The sequence below is a fragment of the Mastigoproctus giganteus genome, chromosome 7 (genome assembly GCF_048544385.1).
Source record: "Mastigoproctus giganteus isolate SK-2022 chromosome 7, ASM4854438v1, whole genome shotgun sequence".
NCBI classification, from domain to species: Eukaryota; Metazoa; Arthropoda; class Arachnida; order Uropygi; family Thelyphonidae; genus Mastigoproctus; species Mastigoproctus giganteus.
Genome location: NC_143581.1, coordinates 160,071,145 through 160,091,264, shown reverse-complemented (window position 1 = coordinate 160,091,264; position 20,120 = coordinate 160,071,145). Strand labels below are relative to the sequence as shown.

Genomic DNA, 20,120 nt, shown 5'->3' with positions numbered 1-20,120 from the left:
GATCTTTTCTTAGATGCTTATTCAGGAACTTTTGGGGGTCAATGTTTCATAACTAAATAAGTTAACCACTATGGAGTTTTGCAATGTCCCCCAATCGATTGAGACCACTTGCAGCCCCTCAACATGGGCACCTCTACATGGTGAGGGGACCTTCCAGTGATACTGCTGGACTCCAGATTAACATCACTGGGATCTAATGCCCACAGCCTAGGTTCCAGGAATCTGATGTATTTGCTGTGTGATGTGACCTGTGGAAATTCAGATAGGGGGTTCCAGGTGGCTGAGGCCATAGCTTCAACACACCACTTTGGCCCCTGCTTTGACAAGATGGGTGGTCTTGAGAAGCTTTACCCAGGATCATCAGCTAGTGGGTTCATCTTCAAAAATGTCAATGCCATGCCTTGAGAGACAGGCTGTCAGGCTACCCATACACCATACCATGCTTCTGCCAGCTTCCTGACTGGCAGAGGGGTGGTATGGTGTATGGGTAGTGTCTCTGGCATCCCACTCCCAAGCACATTTATTGATTGCCAGGTACTGGGTGTTCCATTTGGGCCCTGTGGTTGACGGGAAGCCCAGGAATCGAATCAAAAAAAAAACCAATACAGACACCACTCATGAATCTTGATAATCAAAATTTTTATTCTGAGACCCAGACACAGTCCCTACCAGATGCTAATATAGTTGAAAATAATATCACCAATGCAGCAAACCAGCCCAGAACTGAAGAAACACTAGGACCTACACCATGTTTTGTGGTAATCCATTCCACTACCGAAAAACCCATTGGGAAGATGTTACCCTTCTTTATTCAGAAGGATCTGGAAGGGTTGGCAGGTTAATAGAAATCAATGAAAAGCTACAGTCCAATGATATTTTAATAGAAACCAAAAATGGAAAGCATTCAGAATAGTTTCTTTGAGCCACATCTATTGGGAGAATTCCTATTACAGTTACCCCTCATAAGACACTAAATTCATCTAGTGGTGTGCCCTCCAAGTGGGATCTTTATGTAAGTGTCAGAGGAAGAAATCTGTTCTGAACTTAAGCCACAAGGACTGACAACTGTAAAGAGAATATTCATGCATAGGGATAGAAATCTAGTACCAACTAGAAATCTCATCCTTACTTTCAGCTCACCGTCTCCTAATTCCATCACAGCTGGGTACCTGCACTGTCCAGTAAGGCCATACATACTAAATCCATTAAGATGCTTTAAGTGTCATAAATATGGACATTTGTAAATGGCCTGTTGTGGTGCCCTTTGCACATGCTTGATGTGGGGCAAAGGACCACGAAAACATGGGATGTTCAGCTACAAAACCTGTATGCATTAACTGCCAAGGAGAACACTGTGCACACTTATGAGCATACCAGCAGTGGAAGGAGGAAAAAGAGATACACAAACCTAAGTCAGAGCTGAACATACCCTATCAGGAGGCAAGGAAAGCAGTGAAGCCAGTAAATATCAACAAGCCAACGTATGCTGAGAAAGTTGCAGGGAAGCACTCCATTGGATGCAAACTGAAATGACTATTCCACCAAGAGAGTCATTCACTCTGTTTGCCACCTGACAACAATATCCCCCAGGCAGATGATGATCTCATTAAGCAGTTGCCATCCACTTTTCTATTACTAGGGGATTTCAGTAAATATAATACTCTGTGGGATAGTGCTGACATCAGTAAAAGGGGTCAGACTATCGTATGCTCGAAAACAGTGATCTGGCCCTTCCGAATGTGGGTTCTAACACCTTCCACATGCCTACCTGTGATTGATCTCTCTATTTGTTCCCCTTCTCCCTTCCCTGTGTGTACACAGGAAGTTGAAGACAACCTTTATGGAAGCGACTGATTCTCTATGGTATCCACTGTTTGCAATGGCAGACCATGTCATCCATCGAGGATACTGCTGTTGAAGACTGATCACACTGAATGGAATGCTTTTGAACATCTGGCAACATTTAATACCATTACAGCAGTGGCAATTGCAATTCCAAAGACACTGACTCGGTTTCTACTATTTCCAAAACCATGGTGGAATGCCGAATGCACAGCAGCAAGAAAGGCTCAAAACATGGATAAAAAAATGTGAATGTGCCAAAGCATGTTATATTAGATGTCAGAAGGATTCTTGGATCTGCTTCACATCTTCCATCACCCAGATGGCGACACCTAAACTTGTCTGGGAAGAAGGGCAGATACACATAGCACACAACATGGATGTGCAATTGTGAATACTCTAGGGTAGACATTTGTTAAAATGTCTGCTGAAACATTTTATCCCGCTGAGTTTCTGGCCCACAAACAAAAAGCTAAAAAGCAGCACTTGAAGTTATCTTCAAATAACTGAGGACTACGATCAACCTTTCACAGGATGGAAAATAAAAGTGGCACTATCTCTATCTAGGCAAATGCCATCAGACCGGATGACATCCATTATGAAATGATTAAACATCTTTCATTTGAATGTATCAATCGGCTGCTTTGTCTGTACAACAGAACCTATCTTGAAGACCAGTTTCCAAACTCCTAGCATAAGGCAATCATGCTTACCCTCCCCAAGTCAGGAAAGGATGCAAAAATTCAGAACAATTACTGGCCAATTGCTCTGACAAGCTGATTGCGTAAGATCCTGGAGAGGATGGCCAATATCCTGCCTCGTGGTATTTAGAAGCAAATGACCTCCTTTCCAGAATACAATGTGGCTTCTGAAGGAACAGGTCAACACCCAACCATTTAATAAGACTGGGGACATCTATTTGAAATGCTTTCCTCAAATACGAGCACCTGTTGTTGATATTCTTTGATATGGAAAAAGCATATGACATGTTTGGAGATTTGGAATTTTAAAAGCTTTCTATAATCTTGGTCCTAAAGATCATCTAGCCCTTTTTATTAAGAATTTTTTGCTAAAGCACTAATTCCAAGTTATTGTAGGGAATGTAAGGGAGTTTTTCAAATGTAAGTTCGCTTTTTGTTATTAAAGTTAATTCTATTACTGAATCATCATCATCATCAGCCATTTTCAATCCACTGCAGGATGAAGGCCTCTCCAGCAACTTTCCAGTTCCTTCTGTTTTCAGCACTGGCCATCCATTTACTACTCAAAAACTCATGAATTTCATCTATCCATCTCCGCCTTTGTCTTCCAGTTTTTCTTCTAGCTCCTCTTAGGTACCATTCTGTTATTTTCTTAGTCCATCTGTCATCATGTCTTGGAGCTATGTGTCCTGCCCAAGACCGTTTTAGTTCTTTAGTTTTGATAAGAATGTCCTTTACTTGAGTTTTCTGCCTAATCCATGCGTTTTTCTTCTTATCTTACAGTCTGATTCCAAATATAATTCGTTCCATTCTTCGCTGTGTAGTTCTTAGCTTCTCCTCCATTCTTTTGGTGAGTGCCCAAGTTTCACTTCCATAAGTCATGGTGGGCAAGTATATGTTGGTTCATTATTTTACGTTTTGGACAAATTGGGATATTGTTCCTCAGAATGTGTACATATTTCCTGAATGCTATCCATCCAAAATTTTCTTTTCTTGACTCCCAGCCATTTTTCATTATTAGAGCTAATGACTTGTCCCAAATAAGTATATGAATCTGCTTTTCAAGTACTGCTCCTTCAATGATTATATCCCTTTCTGTGGCATACTTGTTCATCATTACTTTTGTTTTAGCCATATTCATCTTTAGTCCAAAATCCTTACTAACTGTGCATAACTGATTAAGATTTTCCTCTAATTCTTTGTGATCGTGGCTTATGATCACAATGTCATCTGCAAATCGTAAATGGTTTAGGTACTCTCCATTCACATTGATACCTTTCTGCGACCAGTCTAATCTTCTGAAAGCTTCCTCAAGGGCAGCAGTAAACAACTTTGGAGATATTGTGTCTCCTTGTTGAACTCCTTTCTCACTTTTAAATTTGCTACTGTCTTTATCTAGTCTAATAAAGGAGGTAGCATTGTCATATGCCCGAAACATTTTCTTATGCTGTATGGAGTCAAATGCCTTTTCATAATCCACAAATGCTAGGCATAATGGTGTTTTATATTCATTTGCTTTCTCCATTAGCTGTGACAGAGATTATGTGAAGGTGATCCCTAGTTGAGAATCCTGTCCTAAAGCCAGCTTGCTCTTTCGGTTGATTCTCATCAAGTATTCTTTCTAATCTGTTAGTAATGACCCTAGTGAACAACTTGTAGATGAGGGATAATAAGCTAATTGGTCTATAATTTCCAATTTCTGATTTATCTCTTTTCTTATGCAGCAAAACCATGATCGCATTATTCCACTCCTTAGGCATCACACCTTTTCTAATGCATTTTGTGAAGAGTCTTGCCAGTTTCTGTGTCATGTCTTTTCCTCCCAGTTTTAACAACTGTACAGTAACTTCATCTTCCCCTGGGACTTTCTGATTCGTCATTTTCTTCAACGCATGTTCTACCTCATCAGGAAGGATATTGGGTATGTTGTATGTGTTACTAATTTGTGATCCATCTTCCCCACTGCTGGCATCATTCCCTCTCTCTCTCTCTCCTTGTATAATTCAATATTGTAGTCTTCTGCCATTTGAATTATGCCTTCTCTGCTATTTATAAGTACACCATCACTGTTCTTCAGTTTCAGTATCATTTGTCTTTCTGTATTACTGCTCATGGCTACTGATTTAAATCCTTTGTTTTTCCTTAATGCTTGTTTTACTTTTCTTATGTTTAACCTTCTTGTGGCCTCTCTTAGTCTCTTTCTAATGGCTTTGCATAACTCTGTACTGTATGCTCAATTTTATCCTTGTCAGTGTTAATCTTGCTCTTCATTTGTCGTGTTCGGTTCATCATGACAAGTATTTCTTGACTAATTTTTTCTTTGGATTTCTTTTTACCTATATTTCTTTGGCTTTTATCACTTTCAGAAAGTTTTAGTATTCCTCATCGATATCTTGGTCCTGAACAGTCCTGAGCTTCTGTAGAGATAACAGAAGAGGAGAAAAGGCAGTACATACTGCTTTTTCTCCTCTTCTGTTATCTCAAAGACCTTCATATTATTTACTCGAGTCAGTTTTTTCCTTTCTTTTCTTACATCTATATCAAGTGTGCATCTTACCATTCCATGATCACTTTCAAAGTTTTACCTTGTTCAGGATGGTAACGTCATTCACAATATATCTTCTGTTAGTGAGGATGAAGTCGATTTCATTAGTTTTTAATCCATTTGGGCTCTTCCATGTCCACTTTCTGTTCACCCTTTTCTTGAAAAATGTATTCATTACTGACATTTCTCAAGATTCTGCAAATTCCACAAGTCCTTTCACCTCTATCATTTCTTTCATCAATTCCAAAATCTCGTATAGTTCCCCTTTTAGCACTGTTTTGTCTCTTTCCAACCTTAGCATTGATGTCCCCCATTATGATAGTGTAGTGGGTTTTCTGATCATCTGGAAGACTCAATTTCGGTGTACATTCCTTCAACCTCTTCATCATCATGGCTCAATGTTGGTGCATAAATCATTATAACCTTTAGCTTGTGCCTCTTAGAAATTCTGAGTAGTAGTCTTAACACCCTTGTTTATGTCCTTTTGAATTCCAAAATGTTACTTTTTATATCTTTATGGACCAGTAAGCAAACTTCACCTTCTCTCCTTTCACTGTTTCCATTGGTGTACAGCAGATTTCCACTTGATAAACTTATAAGTGATTCATTTATGTGATTCTTATTAAGTGATTCATTTCTTCTTCTTGTTTCAGTCAGACCGATGATATACCAATTCACATTTTCTAATTCCTTTTTCAGCTCTAATATCCTATCTTCACCGATGAGCGATATTACGTTGTAACAGGCCAAGTTCAGTTTCCGTGCATGGCAGCCTGGTCATACCCAGAGATTCTTAGCACCCTCTGCTTCCACTCTGATCCTCTCGCTGCCATAAGAGGGGGAGCGAATGCTTATATACCATTAAAAAAAATACTCCACGAGGCAGATTCCAAGTTGGATGAATAAGGAAGTTGCAAATTACTTGAGCAGAAAAAGAGGGCATGTAAACTTTATAAGAGCAATAAAAAGTAAGTACTGAAGCCTAATACAGCTACGAATTGATCTGTAAGAGTGCCACAGAAAAGGATAGTCTGGCAAAAGCAGATTGTGAGTAATCGCTGGAAAAGAGGGCAAAGAGTGGGGATAAGGAATTCTTCATATATATAAATTCAAAGAAGAGAAGGACAAAACAGATCGGACCCATATGTAATGGGTGTGAGATAGTATTTGATACCCCAACCAATGTTGCAGATGAACTCAACAGTTACTTTGCATCGATATTTACAGAAGATAAACACTTTACGTAAATGAGAACTTATGGGAGTGAAGTTGTAAAAAAATGTAACTAATTATGATTTTGAAATTTCACATGTTTATTTAATGAAAAACATTTTCAAACCTACAGGCCAGTAAGGCTTCTAGGGGTTGATGGCATATACCCTATAATATTTTTCCAATCCAATGGAATCACTCGGGAGTGATTCCATTGGATTGGAAAAGTGCCAATGTATCTCCACTACATAAGGGCGGTTCTAAGAGTGAAGTGGGAAAGTACCAGTCGGTCAGTCTAACTTTAGTAGTAAGGAAAATCATGGAGACAATGATCAAGGGTGGAATTCAGGATCATTTACATAGAAATGGAATTCTGAAGGATACTCAGCATGGTTTTGTAAAGGGAAAATCATGTTTAACTAATCTGGTTAGCTATTTTGACAGGGTCACTCAAGAGCTTAATTTAGAGAATAATTTCGACTTTGTTGCTTTAAACTACCCAAAGGGTCAGCATAGTTTTTTGTGTCAAAACTGAAATCCAAGAATCTACTGGTCCCAGGAAGTCTTTTTCTAGTATAGATGTCATGAAAAAGAATTAGTTCCCCATTTTTCTGAAGAAGGCTCAGTAATATATTGCAGCAACATTCCTGCAATTATGAACCTTTTTTTGAAAATTTCTACTAGCGAACAGAATGGAGGCTATTTATTGACTCGTGAAAGCAAATCCTCAAAGAAGATTTCCTTCGTAATGGAAACAAGTATGCATCCGTTCCGGTATCCCATTTAGCACACTTAACAAAATTTCATAAATGTTAGGTTTCTTTTGAAAAAAATATTCATTACAAGGAAAGTAAAAGGGACTAAGTTTAGGGCTGGAGTTTAATTCACAACAAAATTATTCCAATAGAGTTCTCAAGGACAAAGTTTAGTAATACAAACCCAGAAAAATTTATAAATGATCAAATAAAAACCAAAATAACCTTAAAATTGCACTTGTTTAAAACCATAAAAATTTGTGAAGAAGTCACAAATTTTTATGGTCTCGAACAAGCACAAGTTCAATAGCACAGAACCTAACACAGGGATTCCCCAACAAAAAAAAAAAACAAAAAAAACAAGGATTTTCCAATAATTTTTTTTTGAATAATGACCAGCGAATCACCAGTAGGGATTCATAAAAAGAATGGAAATGTTGAAAAATTACATGCAATTGCAAGGTTTTCCCCACACAAAAGCTAAAAATACCATGTAATGCGAGGTTTGCCACAATTCTCCAACCGTGTTAGAGTGAAACCATATTATGTAAGTACCACGTGGTATGCGAGGATTGCTGCAATTTATCAATCGTGTTGTAGAGGTACCATGTTATACTGGAGGTTGCCTGTATTTTTATATAAAAATAACTTATTTGTAAAAATACAAAATAAATCAGTACTTCCAGCATTATTTTCATTTTTTATTTGTAAAAAAAATTCTGATGTGATAGAGAAAGTTTCATGTAAATTTCAAAATTTCCATTAAAAATGTAGTTCAGAGTACTTATCAGCAGTAAAACATCAGACTTTTCTTAAAATTGAGACCAATGTTACCTATGCGCTAGTGGCCAAAAGTGTGGAAACTTTAAAAATATAGCTGTTTTTATGGCAAGTAGAGGGAAGTTTTTCAAGAAAAAACATATGGCGTATGCTATTTCGAAATTCACTTTATTCTTTACTGAATACAATAAACAATATGGAAATTAACAATTAGAACTTCAAGTGTAAGGACACTTGGAGTGTCCTTGCAGTAGCAACACAGTCAGTATTTTGTTGGATACCTTTACTTTGATTACTGCCCAGCATCTTTGAAGCATGAAGTCTACCAGTTTCTCCAATTTTTCTTTTGTAATTATGTACATGGGACCATGACTAAATAATTCATTCTGGTCCAAGTTTTAACCTCGACCACCAATTTTTGATCAAGTTCAAGTCTGGATTATTTCCAGGCCATTCCATTACTGGAATATTATGGTTATCAAACCACTCTTTGCACATCTTTGCCGTGTAACATTGTGCTTCATCTTGTTGGAAAATGAAGTTAGTTGGATCAGGAAAACATTGTCAGCAGACTGCAGTAGCTCTTTTTTCAAGGATGCATTCAATGTGCTTTCCTGCATTGATTGTACTCTTGAACATTTCAATTCTGTCAACTCCAGCATCAACACACATCCCCATATCATAATACTCTGTGGTTGTTTCATTGTTACACTGAGGAACTCTGGCATCAAATCTGATTGTCTTCTTCTGATATATCTGATTCTATCACTGCCAAATATTGAAATTGTGATCTCATCACTCCACAGCACAGACTGCCATTGTTCAGAAGTCCAATTAACATGCTCTTTGGACTGTCCTTTCACTCACTTTCAAATCAACAAGGTCAACAAGATAATTCTTATTTCAAAAAATATTATTCTTCTTTTTACAATTGCAAGCCTTAATTCTTCTGTCAGCCTACGAAGAAGTACATCTTTTCCAGCCTGTTCTCTGCTTGGTTCAGATGGTTTCAATATTCATATACTGGGTACACAGCTTCTGGACTCTAGACTTTGTTGCACCCTCGCCTAGTAGTTTTGAAATCTGTTTGTACATGTAGTCCACATTATGCAAGGTAATAGCTTTAGACCATAATGTTTATTTCACAAAATTTAAGTTGAACATGACCTAAAAAATTTTAAATAACTACACTGTACTTACTTTGTCCTCACTACAGACATAAATGCCTAGAATCACTGCTCACTGCATAATCAGCTATTTATACTGTGCAGCATATTGTTCACATGTAGCCAATCACAGTCACTGGAGATGCACTCTGATTGGTGGCTCAAAAACCTTCAGTCATTTGTCATTTGTATGACCAATGATTCTGGAATTAGTTTGTGTTTGTTAGTAATTACATTTCATAGCATAAACTTTTTCCATTTCATTGGATTTGAATGAAATTTATTGTATTAGTTTCAGAAAAAAAAAAAGACTAACATTTTTGTAAATTTTAGTGATTAAAAACCTTTATATTATTTTTAATTTTAACTGAAATGTAGAAAAATTCAATTTTTTCAAAAGTTTACACTTTTGGCTACTAGTGTAGATATTATATTTGTTTAAACAAAAATTTCCTTTTGATGCCTATCTTAAAATATATTTAGTTTTTTATATCTTTTGATATTTATCTTTCATTTAGGCTGTCATGATTGGTGATGACATTAACAGTGATGTCAATGCTGCTCAAGTAAGTGGAATCAGAGGTGTTCTAGTGCGCACAGGAAAATTCAGGTATTTTAAATTGATATCGGTTGTGATATTTTACTGGACTGAAATAACCTGAGCACAATAAAAACAGTTTTTGTTAGAACGACAAAAATTAAATAAACATAAAAATATATACATTAATGCACATTACAAATAAATTTAGGTTCTAGTTACAACAGGTTTTTTTTTTAAGTATTTATGTATATAAGAATTGTTCAGATTAAATATAGAATTCTGAAATAAAAAATTCCAAGGAGATGTAAACTGGTTAAAAATAGTAGTAGTGGTATATGTTCAAGAAAGCAAGCTTACAAAGCAGTAACAAAAAAAAAATAAACTCCCACATCACCTGTCCATCCCTACTAATAATTTTTCTGCAGTTCAAACTACCCACTTTCACAACAACACAGATGAAAGTTTGTTCCAATGATCAACCATCTGCTGGCTAAAGGCAAACCTCCACACATTTATCATACAGTCATCCTTCCTCAATTTAAATTTTTTGAATTTGTGTTCCCTCGTGTGTAGCCTTTAACACATTGGTAAGACCACCCTTTCATTCCTTTCAGTCTTGCTGACCTTCCTTGCACTCATTCCAGCAGCTCTACATCCTTCCTAAAATAAGGCCTCCAGATCTGTTTCAGTACTCAAGGTGCTGCCTAACAATTGCCTTATACAATGGTATAATCACTTTCTTATCTCTGCTAGCAAAGTTCCTGTATATCACTGACAAAACTCCATGTGTTGTCCTGGCAGCCTGTCTTAGAGAAGTTCATATCTGACAGTACAGTTAACCTCCAAGTCTTTTTCATTTTCCACTACCCTGAGTGTAGTGCCACACAGTTGGTACGTTAATCTGAGATTACTGTTACCCGTATGTAGTACCTTGCATTTTTCAATGTTAAACTTCAACTGCCATTCCTCAGCCCATCTGCCTAATTTTTTTAGATTTTGTTGCAGTAGCTTACCCTGATTACTGTCATTAACCACACTGTCAACTTTTGTATCATCTGCAAATTTAAACATTAAATCTGATATACCTTGATCAATTGAACTCACAACAGTCGCATCACATAGTATTTGAATGAGTAAATGATGCAAGGAAGAAGGAGAATTTTTCTGCATCTTTTAAAAATGGACTCCCAGGATGGGGTTCCTACAGTAATCTGGCTTCATTCAATACAAAAATAAAATAGTCAATCAAGGACCAATAAATGATGCAGCAACTCTCATAGGCAATGTAAAATAAAATGTAAGCTACAACTTATTGTTCCAGAAACTTCTGCACAATTCCTCACTAGCCACACAGAGGACTACAGAATGCACTGAGAACCTAGTAAAGTAATAAACCCTTTGTGTAAAAGACCCCAGATGTAATGGATGAAAAAAAAAATTTCACAGACACCAAAGAAAGGGGAAAACCAGAAATTTGTGAGTCATGACAGCCAACAGCAAGCATCCAAATCTGTTTATGGATTCTGCAGAAATTAAAACTTTTAGAGAAATGAGGCACCCCCCCCCCCCGTGTGTCTGTTTCACACATCAGTGAGGAATATCATTTAAAAAAAAAAAATCCTAAGATATTGTAAAAATAAAGGTTAAGAAATCGGACTCTGAAAGCAGTAGTAGTAGTGGCATGTGATGCAAGAAAGCAAGTGTATGAGCTTATGCAGCATGAGCCGAAAAAAAAAAAAAAAATTCACACAACCATTCCCTCTAAATGTTTGTCCAGTTCCTCCTTAAATTTATTTAACATATCAACTTCCACAACGACAGATAGAAGTTTATTCCAGCAATTAACCACCCGCTGGCTAAAGGCAAATTTCCGCACATCTATTCTACATCTGTCTTTCCTTAATTTGAATTTATGCCCCCTTAGGTTCGGAATCTGAACAAGTGGAAGAATCCCTTCAGAATTCAGCATTCAACCCATTCAAGAACTTATACACCTCAATCAGATCACCATGCAGGTGCCTAGTCTCCAGCCACTGCAATGTCCAGAACTTAAGCCTCTCTTGGAAAGAGGATCCCTTCATTCCCCTCACCAATCTTGTTGCCCTTCTCTGTACATGCTCAAGCAAATCTACATCCTTCCTAAAATGAGGCCTCCAGATGTAGTACTCAAGGCATGACCTGACAATTGCCTTATACAGAGGGACAATCACTTCCTTTTCTCTGCTAGCAAAATTCCTATATATCATTGACAAAACCCCATGACCTGCCCTGGCAGCTTGTCTGCATTGCTCAGAAAACTTCATATCTGACTGCACAATTACTCCCAGGTCTTTTTCATTTTCTACCATCTTAAGTGTAGTACCACACATTTGGTACGTTTCTCTGGGGTTACTTCTACCCATATGCAGTACCTTGCATTTGTCAAGGTTAAACTTCAGTTGCCACTTCTCAGCCCATCTGCCCAAATTTTCTAGATCCTGTTACAGTAGCACACTGCCATTACTGTCATTAACAACCCTGCCAACCTTTGTATCATCTGCAAACTTTGACACTAAGCCCGATATACCTTCATCAATATCATTGATAAATATACAAAACAACAGTGGACCCAACATCGAACCCTGTGGGACTCCACTAATAACATTAGTCCATGAAGAGCAGCACCCATTGATTATGACCCTCTGTCTTCTCCCACTCAACCATCCTTTTATCCATTGTAGCAACTTACGTTTAATACCATTCTGCTCAAATTTGTACAGTAGTCTTCCATGTGCAACAGTGTCAAAAGCTTTCCTGAAATCCAAGTATATGATATCAAAATTATTTTTTGCCTCCAGTTCCTTTGTAACCACATCGTAATATTTGTCAGACAAGACTTTTCATTAACAAACCCATGCTGTGTCTGAATTATTGCTGCAGTCTTGTCTAGATGATCCTGCAATGCATCTTTAACCAGTGACTCCATTATTTTACCCAGAACAGAAGTTAAACTAACTGATCTGTAATTACTTGTGTCACCCTTTAATCCCCTCTTTGTGGATTGGGGATACATTTGCACATCTCCAGTCTGTCGGGACCTCCCCTGAGTCCAAGGATGCTCTCATAATTATGGTTAAGGGTTTGCTTAGTTGCTTTGCCACCTCCTTTAATATAACTGGATAGATCCCATCCACCCCAGGTGCCTTTCTTATTTTTAACTTCAACAATTTCTCCTTAACTTTGCTCTCAGTTATTGCAAAATCATTAAGCACCCTGCTACAATTTGATAACCTTCTGGCATTTTCAAACCTTAATAACTCCTCATGTGTGAATGTAGATGCAAAATACCCATTCAGTTTGTTTGCTATCTGAACAGGATCATCAACAGTCAAACCATCGATATCAAGTGGACCAAACAGATTCATCCCCTTCCTTTTATAGTTTATATAAGTAAAGAAATCCTTGCTGTTTTTCTTAGCATCCTACTTATATTGTACTTAATATTTAGTGTTATAGTTTTAATTACGCTAGTTATTTTTATTTTAATTTATATAAACAGTTTTTGTAGATATACGTAATACTTTATAAAACCGTTATTTCGTTCGAATATTGCAGGCATTATTTTTGTATATAGTGATAGGGAATTCAAATTTTTAATTGAGGTAGCTTGGTAGATCTAACGTATAATTATAGAAACAGTAATACGCTTCACTGTTTCTGTTAGATAGCATAGTATTGACATTTAATTAATTTAATTTATTGATTTTATTAATTTAAAGTATCATGCCCCAAACTAGAGCAGCAAAGCAACGGGCACAAAGTGGCAGGAGTGCTGTGACTCGGGGGAGAACCGAGGGGGGCGATTCTCCAACGCATCACAGCCTAAAAAAATGTGAAACTTGTGAAATGTTTGCCGAACTATCTGGAACGGAACATGATATTGCCATGGGGGATGTCTTTGTGTGTGCGCGATGTAAGGACTGTAAGGAAATCAGGCGACAACTCAGCGTTCTTGTGGGCCTACATGAAAGTTTGAAGGACAGGGTGGATGCCCTCGAAAGATCTAAATTGAGGGGCCCATCAGGATCTCAGCTGCCCACATCAACGCCAGAGCTTGCACTTGGTCATCACGCAACACAGCGGCAATCCCCAAGGCAGAATGCGCTGGTCCCTCAGGAACTAGTAGTTGTTGGTGACTCTATTGTCAGGGAAACGGGGAACATATTTTGCAAAAAGGATAGGTGGAACAGGACCAGGGTATGTCTGCCAGGGGCAAAGGTTGATGACGTTGAAGAGCACATATCATCTTTTAAGGGCACAAAAGGTGATATAGTTGTACACGTTGGCACTAATGATATCAAGAGTAGGAGACCGACAGAATTATTTAACAAGTACAGGTCACTGATGAAAAAAAGCCGTGAATTAGGGTTGAATTTGAAAGTGTCTGCAATTCTGCCCAGACATGATAGGAGGGGAGTATATGATCAGAGCCTTGTCGATCAATTCGGCCCTGGAAAGATTGTGCAAGGCTCAAGGGATAAAATTTTTTTCAGCCTGGTCTGTACTTGTTAACAGGAGAGACTGCTTCTACAGGGATGGGATACACTTAAATAGAAAGGGTGCAAGAATATTTGCTGATGCTATCAAGGCAGTGTTGGGTGGGTCGGAAAATGATAGCTTGGAGGGATACAAGGACTAATAGTTTAACAGTAGCCATAGGCAGAGGTGAAGGTGATTCTTGCACAACCTCTATTAGAATAAGTAGCGACCTGGGGTGTTGGGGGTTTTAGGGATGGGTGGCGGTCATCGTGGAACAGGTGGGTATATGGGATGTGTTAGGGTAACAAAGAATAGGAGTAGGAGCCTGTATGATTGCATGTATACCAATGCTAGAAGTATAGTAAATAATTTTGATGAATTTGAAGTGTTGGTCAAGACATCAAAGGCAGATATTGTTGGGATATCAGAGACATGGTGTCACACTGATATAAGGAATGCCGAACTGGAATTTGGGGAGTACAATGTGTACAGAAAGGATAGACAGGATAGGAAGGGAGGAGGTGTTATGCTGTTAATTAAGAAAAACATAAAATCAAAAGAAGTGCATCCAGTTGATATAGATGAACAGTGCACTGTTGAGTCAGTTTGGTGTGACATAAGCACTGTGAAAGCAAAAATAAGAGTAGGAGTGTGTTAGCATTAGTAGAGGCATATGATGCAAGAAAGCAAGCTTATTCAGCATCAGCCAAAAAAAAAACACACCACACCCATTTTACCCCTCCGTTCGCTCGAAATACCTGTCCAGTTGAGCCTTAAATTTGTTTAGGCTATCAACTTCAACAACAAGTGATGGAAGTCGGTTCCACCAACCAACCACCCGCTGGCCAAAGGCAAATTTCCGCACACCTATCCGACATCCGTCCTTCCTCAATTTGAATTTATGCCCTCTGAGCTGATTATTCTGAGCAAGATGAAGAATCCCATTGGCATTGAGCAGGCTCAAACACATTCAAAGCCTTATACACCTCTATCAGATCACCTCGCCGGTGCCTAGTCTCCAGACTCTGTAATTTGCAAAACTTAAGCCTTTCTTCGTAAGAGCAACCCTTTGTTCCATTCACTAATCTTGTTGCCCTTCTCTGTACCCGTTCCAGCAGCTCTACATCCTTCTTGAAATGAGGCCTCCAGACCTGTATACAGTACTCAAGATGTGGCCTAACCATTGCCTTATACAAGGGAATAATCACCTCCTTATCCCTGCTAGAAAAATTCCTGTATATCATTGACAAGACCCCATGAGCTACTCTTGCAGCTCGTCTTCACTGCTCAGAGAACGTCATATCTGCCTGCACAATATCTGTGTTATAGACTTAATGACTTGAATGAGTACAATGAACAATTGTACAGACAAATAGAGTGGGCTAGTAAATCGGAATGTCTTATAATGGGGGATTTCAACTTCCCAGATATTGACTGGAACTTGTGGGTTGGGCACTCACACACTAGTCAGACATTTGTGGATTTATTGGATGATTGTTTTCTGCAGCAGCATGTTCGAGAGGCAACCAGAGAAAGTAATACTCTTGATCTGGTTATCAGCAGTGATCATTCATTTATTAGGAATTTGCAGATAAAAGAACCACTAGGTGGCAGTGATCACAGTGTACTGACGTGAGATTTACTTAAAGATTTAATTACCATCAGGGGTAAAGGAAAGGGTTTTTGCTTCCGTAAAGGCGAGTACAGTGGTCTCCAACAGTTTTTAATTCTGTACAGTGGAATCAACTGATGATGTTACCAACAGTAAATTCTAAGTGGGAAGCATTCAAGGAATTAATAGTGGATGCTACTAAAAGTTTCATACCTATTAAGAAATATTGTTCAAGGTTTAGGCCTAAATGGTTGTCAAATGGACTAATGAGACTAGTAACAGAGAAGAAAAATGCATGGAATGCATACAAATTAACACGTGACACAGAAGCCTATGATAGCTACAAGTTGATCTGTAACCAAGTTAGAAAGGAGGTTAGGCAGGTGAAGGCAGATTACGAGAAATCCTTGGCAAAAGATACTAAGAAAAACAGCAAGGATTTCTTTACTTATATAAACTGTAAAAGGAAGGGGATGAATCTGATTGGTCCACTTTACAACGATGGTTCGACTGTTGATGATCCTGCTCAGATAGCAAACAAACTGAATGAGTATTTTGCATCTACATTCACACGTGAGGAATTATTAAGGTTTGAAAATGGCAGAAGGTTATCAAATTGTAGCAGGATACTTAATGATTTTGTAATAACTGAGAGCAAAGTGGAAGAGAAACTGTTGAAGTTAAACGTAAGAAAAGCACCTGGGGTGGATGGGATCTATCCAGTTATATTAAAGAGGCAGCAAAGCAACTAAGCAAACCCTTAGTCATAATTTTGAGAGCATCCTTGGACTCAGGTGAGGTTCCCACGGACTGCAGATGTGCAAATGTATCCCCAATTCACAAAGGGGGATCGAAGGGTGACACGGTAATTACAGACCAGTTAGTTTAACTTCTGTTCCGGGTAAAATAATGGAGTCGCTAGTTAAAGATGCATTGCAGGATAATCTAGACAAGACTGCAGCAATAATTCAGACACAGCATGGGTTTGTTAAGGGAAAGTCTTGTCTGACAAATTTGATAGGATATTATGATGTGGTTACAAAGGAACTGGAAGCAAAAAATAATTTTGATATCATATATTTGGATTTCAGGGAAGCTTTTGACACTGTTGCGCATGGAAGACTATTGTTCAAATTGGAGCAGAATGGTATTAAGGGTAAGTTGCTGCAATGGATAAAAGGATGGTTAAGTGGGAGAAGACAGAGGGTGGTAATCAATGGGTGCTGCTCTTCTTGGACTAATGTTATTAGTGGAATCCCACAGGGTTCGGTGTTGGGTCCACTGTTGTTTTGTATGTTTATCAATGATATTGATGAAGGTATATCAGGCTTAGTGTCGAAGTTTGCAGATGATACAAAGGTTGGCAGGGTTGTTAATGACAGTAATGGCAGTGTGCTACTGCAACAGGATCTAGATAATTTGGGCAGATGGGCGAAGAAGTGGCAACTGAAGTTTAACCTTGACAAATGCAAAGTACTGCATATGGGTAGAAGTAACCCCAGAGAAACATACCAACTGTGTGGTACTACACTTAAGGTGGTAGAAAATGAAAAAGACCTGGGTGTAATTGTGCAGGCAGATATGAAGTTTTCTGAGCAATGCAGACAGGCTGCCAGGGCAGGTCATGGGGTTTTGTCAATGATATATAGGAATTTTGCTAGCAGGGAAAAGGAGGTGATTATCCCTCTGTATAAGGCAATGGTCAGGCCACGCCTTGAGTACTGCGTACAGATCTGGAGGCCTCATTTTAGGAAGGATGTAGATTTACTTGAGCGTGTACAGAGAAGGGTAACAAGATTGGTGAGGGGAATGAAGGGATCCTCTTATCAAGAGAGGCTTAAGTTCTGCAAATTGCAGTGGCTGGAGACTAGGCACCTGCGCGGTGATCTGATTGAGGTGTATAAGGCCTTGACTTGAATGGGTTGAGCAGGCTGAATGCTGATGGGATTCTTCCTATTGCTGAGATTAAGTACCTGAGGGGGCACAGTTTCAAACTGAGGAAAGATAGTTGTAGAATAGATGTGCGGAAATTTGCCTTTAGGCAGTGGATAGTTGATTAGTAGAACAGGCTTCCATCTTTTGTTGTGGAAGTTGATAGGTTGAATAAATTTAAGGAGGAACTGGACAGGCATTTGGAGGGGATGGTGTGTTTTTTTTTTTTTTTTTTTGGCTGATGCTGCATAAGCTCTTACATTTGCTTTCTTGCATCACATGCCACTACTACTACCGCCTTTGTGACTTGATTACAGACTAGCTTATATCTGCCGTGGGCGTCTGTGTCGCCTGATAATTTATATGCATCCCATGCATTTTTCTTCTCTGTCATGAGTCTTACTAGTTCATTTGATAACCATTTAGGCCTAAACCTTGAACAATATTTCTTAATAGGTAAGAAACTTTTAGTAGCTTCCATGATTAATTCCTTGAATGCTTCCCACTTAGAATTTGCTGTTGGTAACATCATCAGTTGATCCCACTGTACAGATTTTAAAAACTGTCTGAGACCACTGTACTCACCTTTACGGAAGCAAAAACCCTTTCCTTTTCCCCTGATGGTAATTATATCTTTATGTAAATCCCACATCAGTACACTGTGATCACTGCCACCTAGTTGTTTCTTTATCTGCAAATTCTTAATACACTAATGATCACTGCAGATTATCAGATCAAGAGTATTACCCTCTCTGGTTGCCTCTTGAACATGCTGGTGCAAAAAACAATCATCCAATAAATGCACAAAAGTCTTACTAGTGTGCGAGTGACTAACCCACAACTTCAAGTCAATATCTGGGAAGTTAAAATCCCCCATTATAAGACATTCTGATTTACTAGCCCACTTTATTTCTCTGTACAATTGTTCATTGTACTCATTCAAGTCATTAGGCCTATAACACACTCCTACTCTTATTTTTGCTTTCGCAGTGCTTATGTCACACCAAACTGACTCAACAGTGCACTGTTCATCTGTATCAACTGGATGCACTTCTTTTGATTTTGTTTTTCTTAATTAACAGCATAACACCTCCTCCCTTCCTACATTGTACTCCACAAATTCCAATTCTGCATTCCTAATATCTGTGTGACACCACATCTCTGATATCCCAACAATATCTGCCTTTGATGTCTTGACCAACACTTCAAATTCATCAAATTTATTTACTATACTTCTAGAATTGGTATACACGCACGTATTCTTATTCTTAGTTATCCTAACGTATGGGATGTGTTAGTTATCCTAACACATCTCATATATACACCTGTTTCACAATGACTGCCATCAGTCCCTGAAACCCCCAGCAACCATCGCTCCAGGCCCCCTGCTTATTCTAATAGAAGTAGTGCAAGAATCACCTTCACCTCTGCCTGCAGCTACTTTTAACCTTTTAGTCAGTGAATTCCCCCCCCCGAGCTAGCAGTTTTCCGACCCACCTAACACTGCCTCGATAGCATCAGCCAATATTCTTGCACCCTTTCTGTTTAAGTGTATCCCATCCCTGTAGAAACAGTTTCTCCTGTTAACAAGCACAGACCACGCTGAAAAAAATTCTATCCCTTGAGCCTTGCACATTCCCTCCAGAGCCAAATTGATTGAAAAGCTGTCATCATGTTCTCCCTCCTATCGTGTCTGGGCAGAATTGCAGACACTTTCAAATTTAACCCTAACTCACGACTTTTTTGCAACACTGACCTGTACTTGTTAAGTAAATCTGCAGATCTCGTACTCGTAATGTCATTGGTGCCAACATGTACAACAATATCACCTTTTGTGCCCTTAAAAGATGATATATGCTTTACAACATCATCAACTTTTGCCCCTGGCAGACATACCCTGGTCCTATTCCATCTGTCCTTTTTACACAATATATTCCCCGTCTCCCTGACAATAGTCACCAACAATAACTAACTTCTGTGGAACCAGTGCATTCTGCCTTGGAGATTGCCGCTGTGTTGCCTGATGCCCAGGAGTGAGCTCTGGCATTGGGTTGGGCAGCTGAGAGCTTGACGGGCCCCTCATATTAATTTCTTCAAGGGCATCTACCCTACACTATCTCAACAAAGTTTTTCTAGGCACTACTTCTATTATGTATCAACAAATAAAATCAAGGTAAATGAAAGTTTGTTTTTTGTCGTTTAACTTTATTTCAGTGTTTCTAATACAGAGTAACAGTTTAAATTTAATTATGTGGGGTACAAATAATCTGTGAAATAACCTAGAAGAGAAGAAAAAACTTTCAATTTAATGGACACCCCTTTCCCAATTAGTCCATACAATCAAGGGTTTATTGTACTGTTTAAACAAGTACACACAAAAACAAGATATTTAAGATGGAAATGCCAAAAGAAAAGAGATTTCCTGGATTCATTTCATATCATCACTAAACCAATTATTTGGTATGAAAACTGTCTGGAATAAAATTCGTAAAATGCAAGGTGGATATACAGAAATT

General features: G+C 38.5%; 1 protein-coding gene across 2 annotated transcripts in view; it reads left to right on the top strand.

The window, feature by feature from the left end:
• The window catches only part of LOC150083289 (phospholysine phosphohistidine inorganic pyrophosphate phosphatase-like), a 193,914-nt gene that overhangs the window by 119,882 nt on the left and 53,912 nt on the right, over nucleotides 1-20,120 (top strand). For both annotated transcript variants that reach the window (XM_090377151.1, XM_090377150.1), the window contains exon 7: nucleotides 9,520-9,611. In XM_090377151.1, the coding sequence (XP_090233277.1) occupies nucleotides 9,520-9,611 (92 nt within the window). The remainder of the gene's footprint in view (nucleotides 1-9,519; nucleotides 9,612-20,120) is intronic.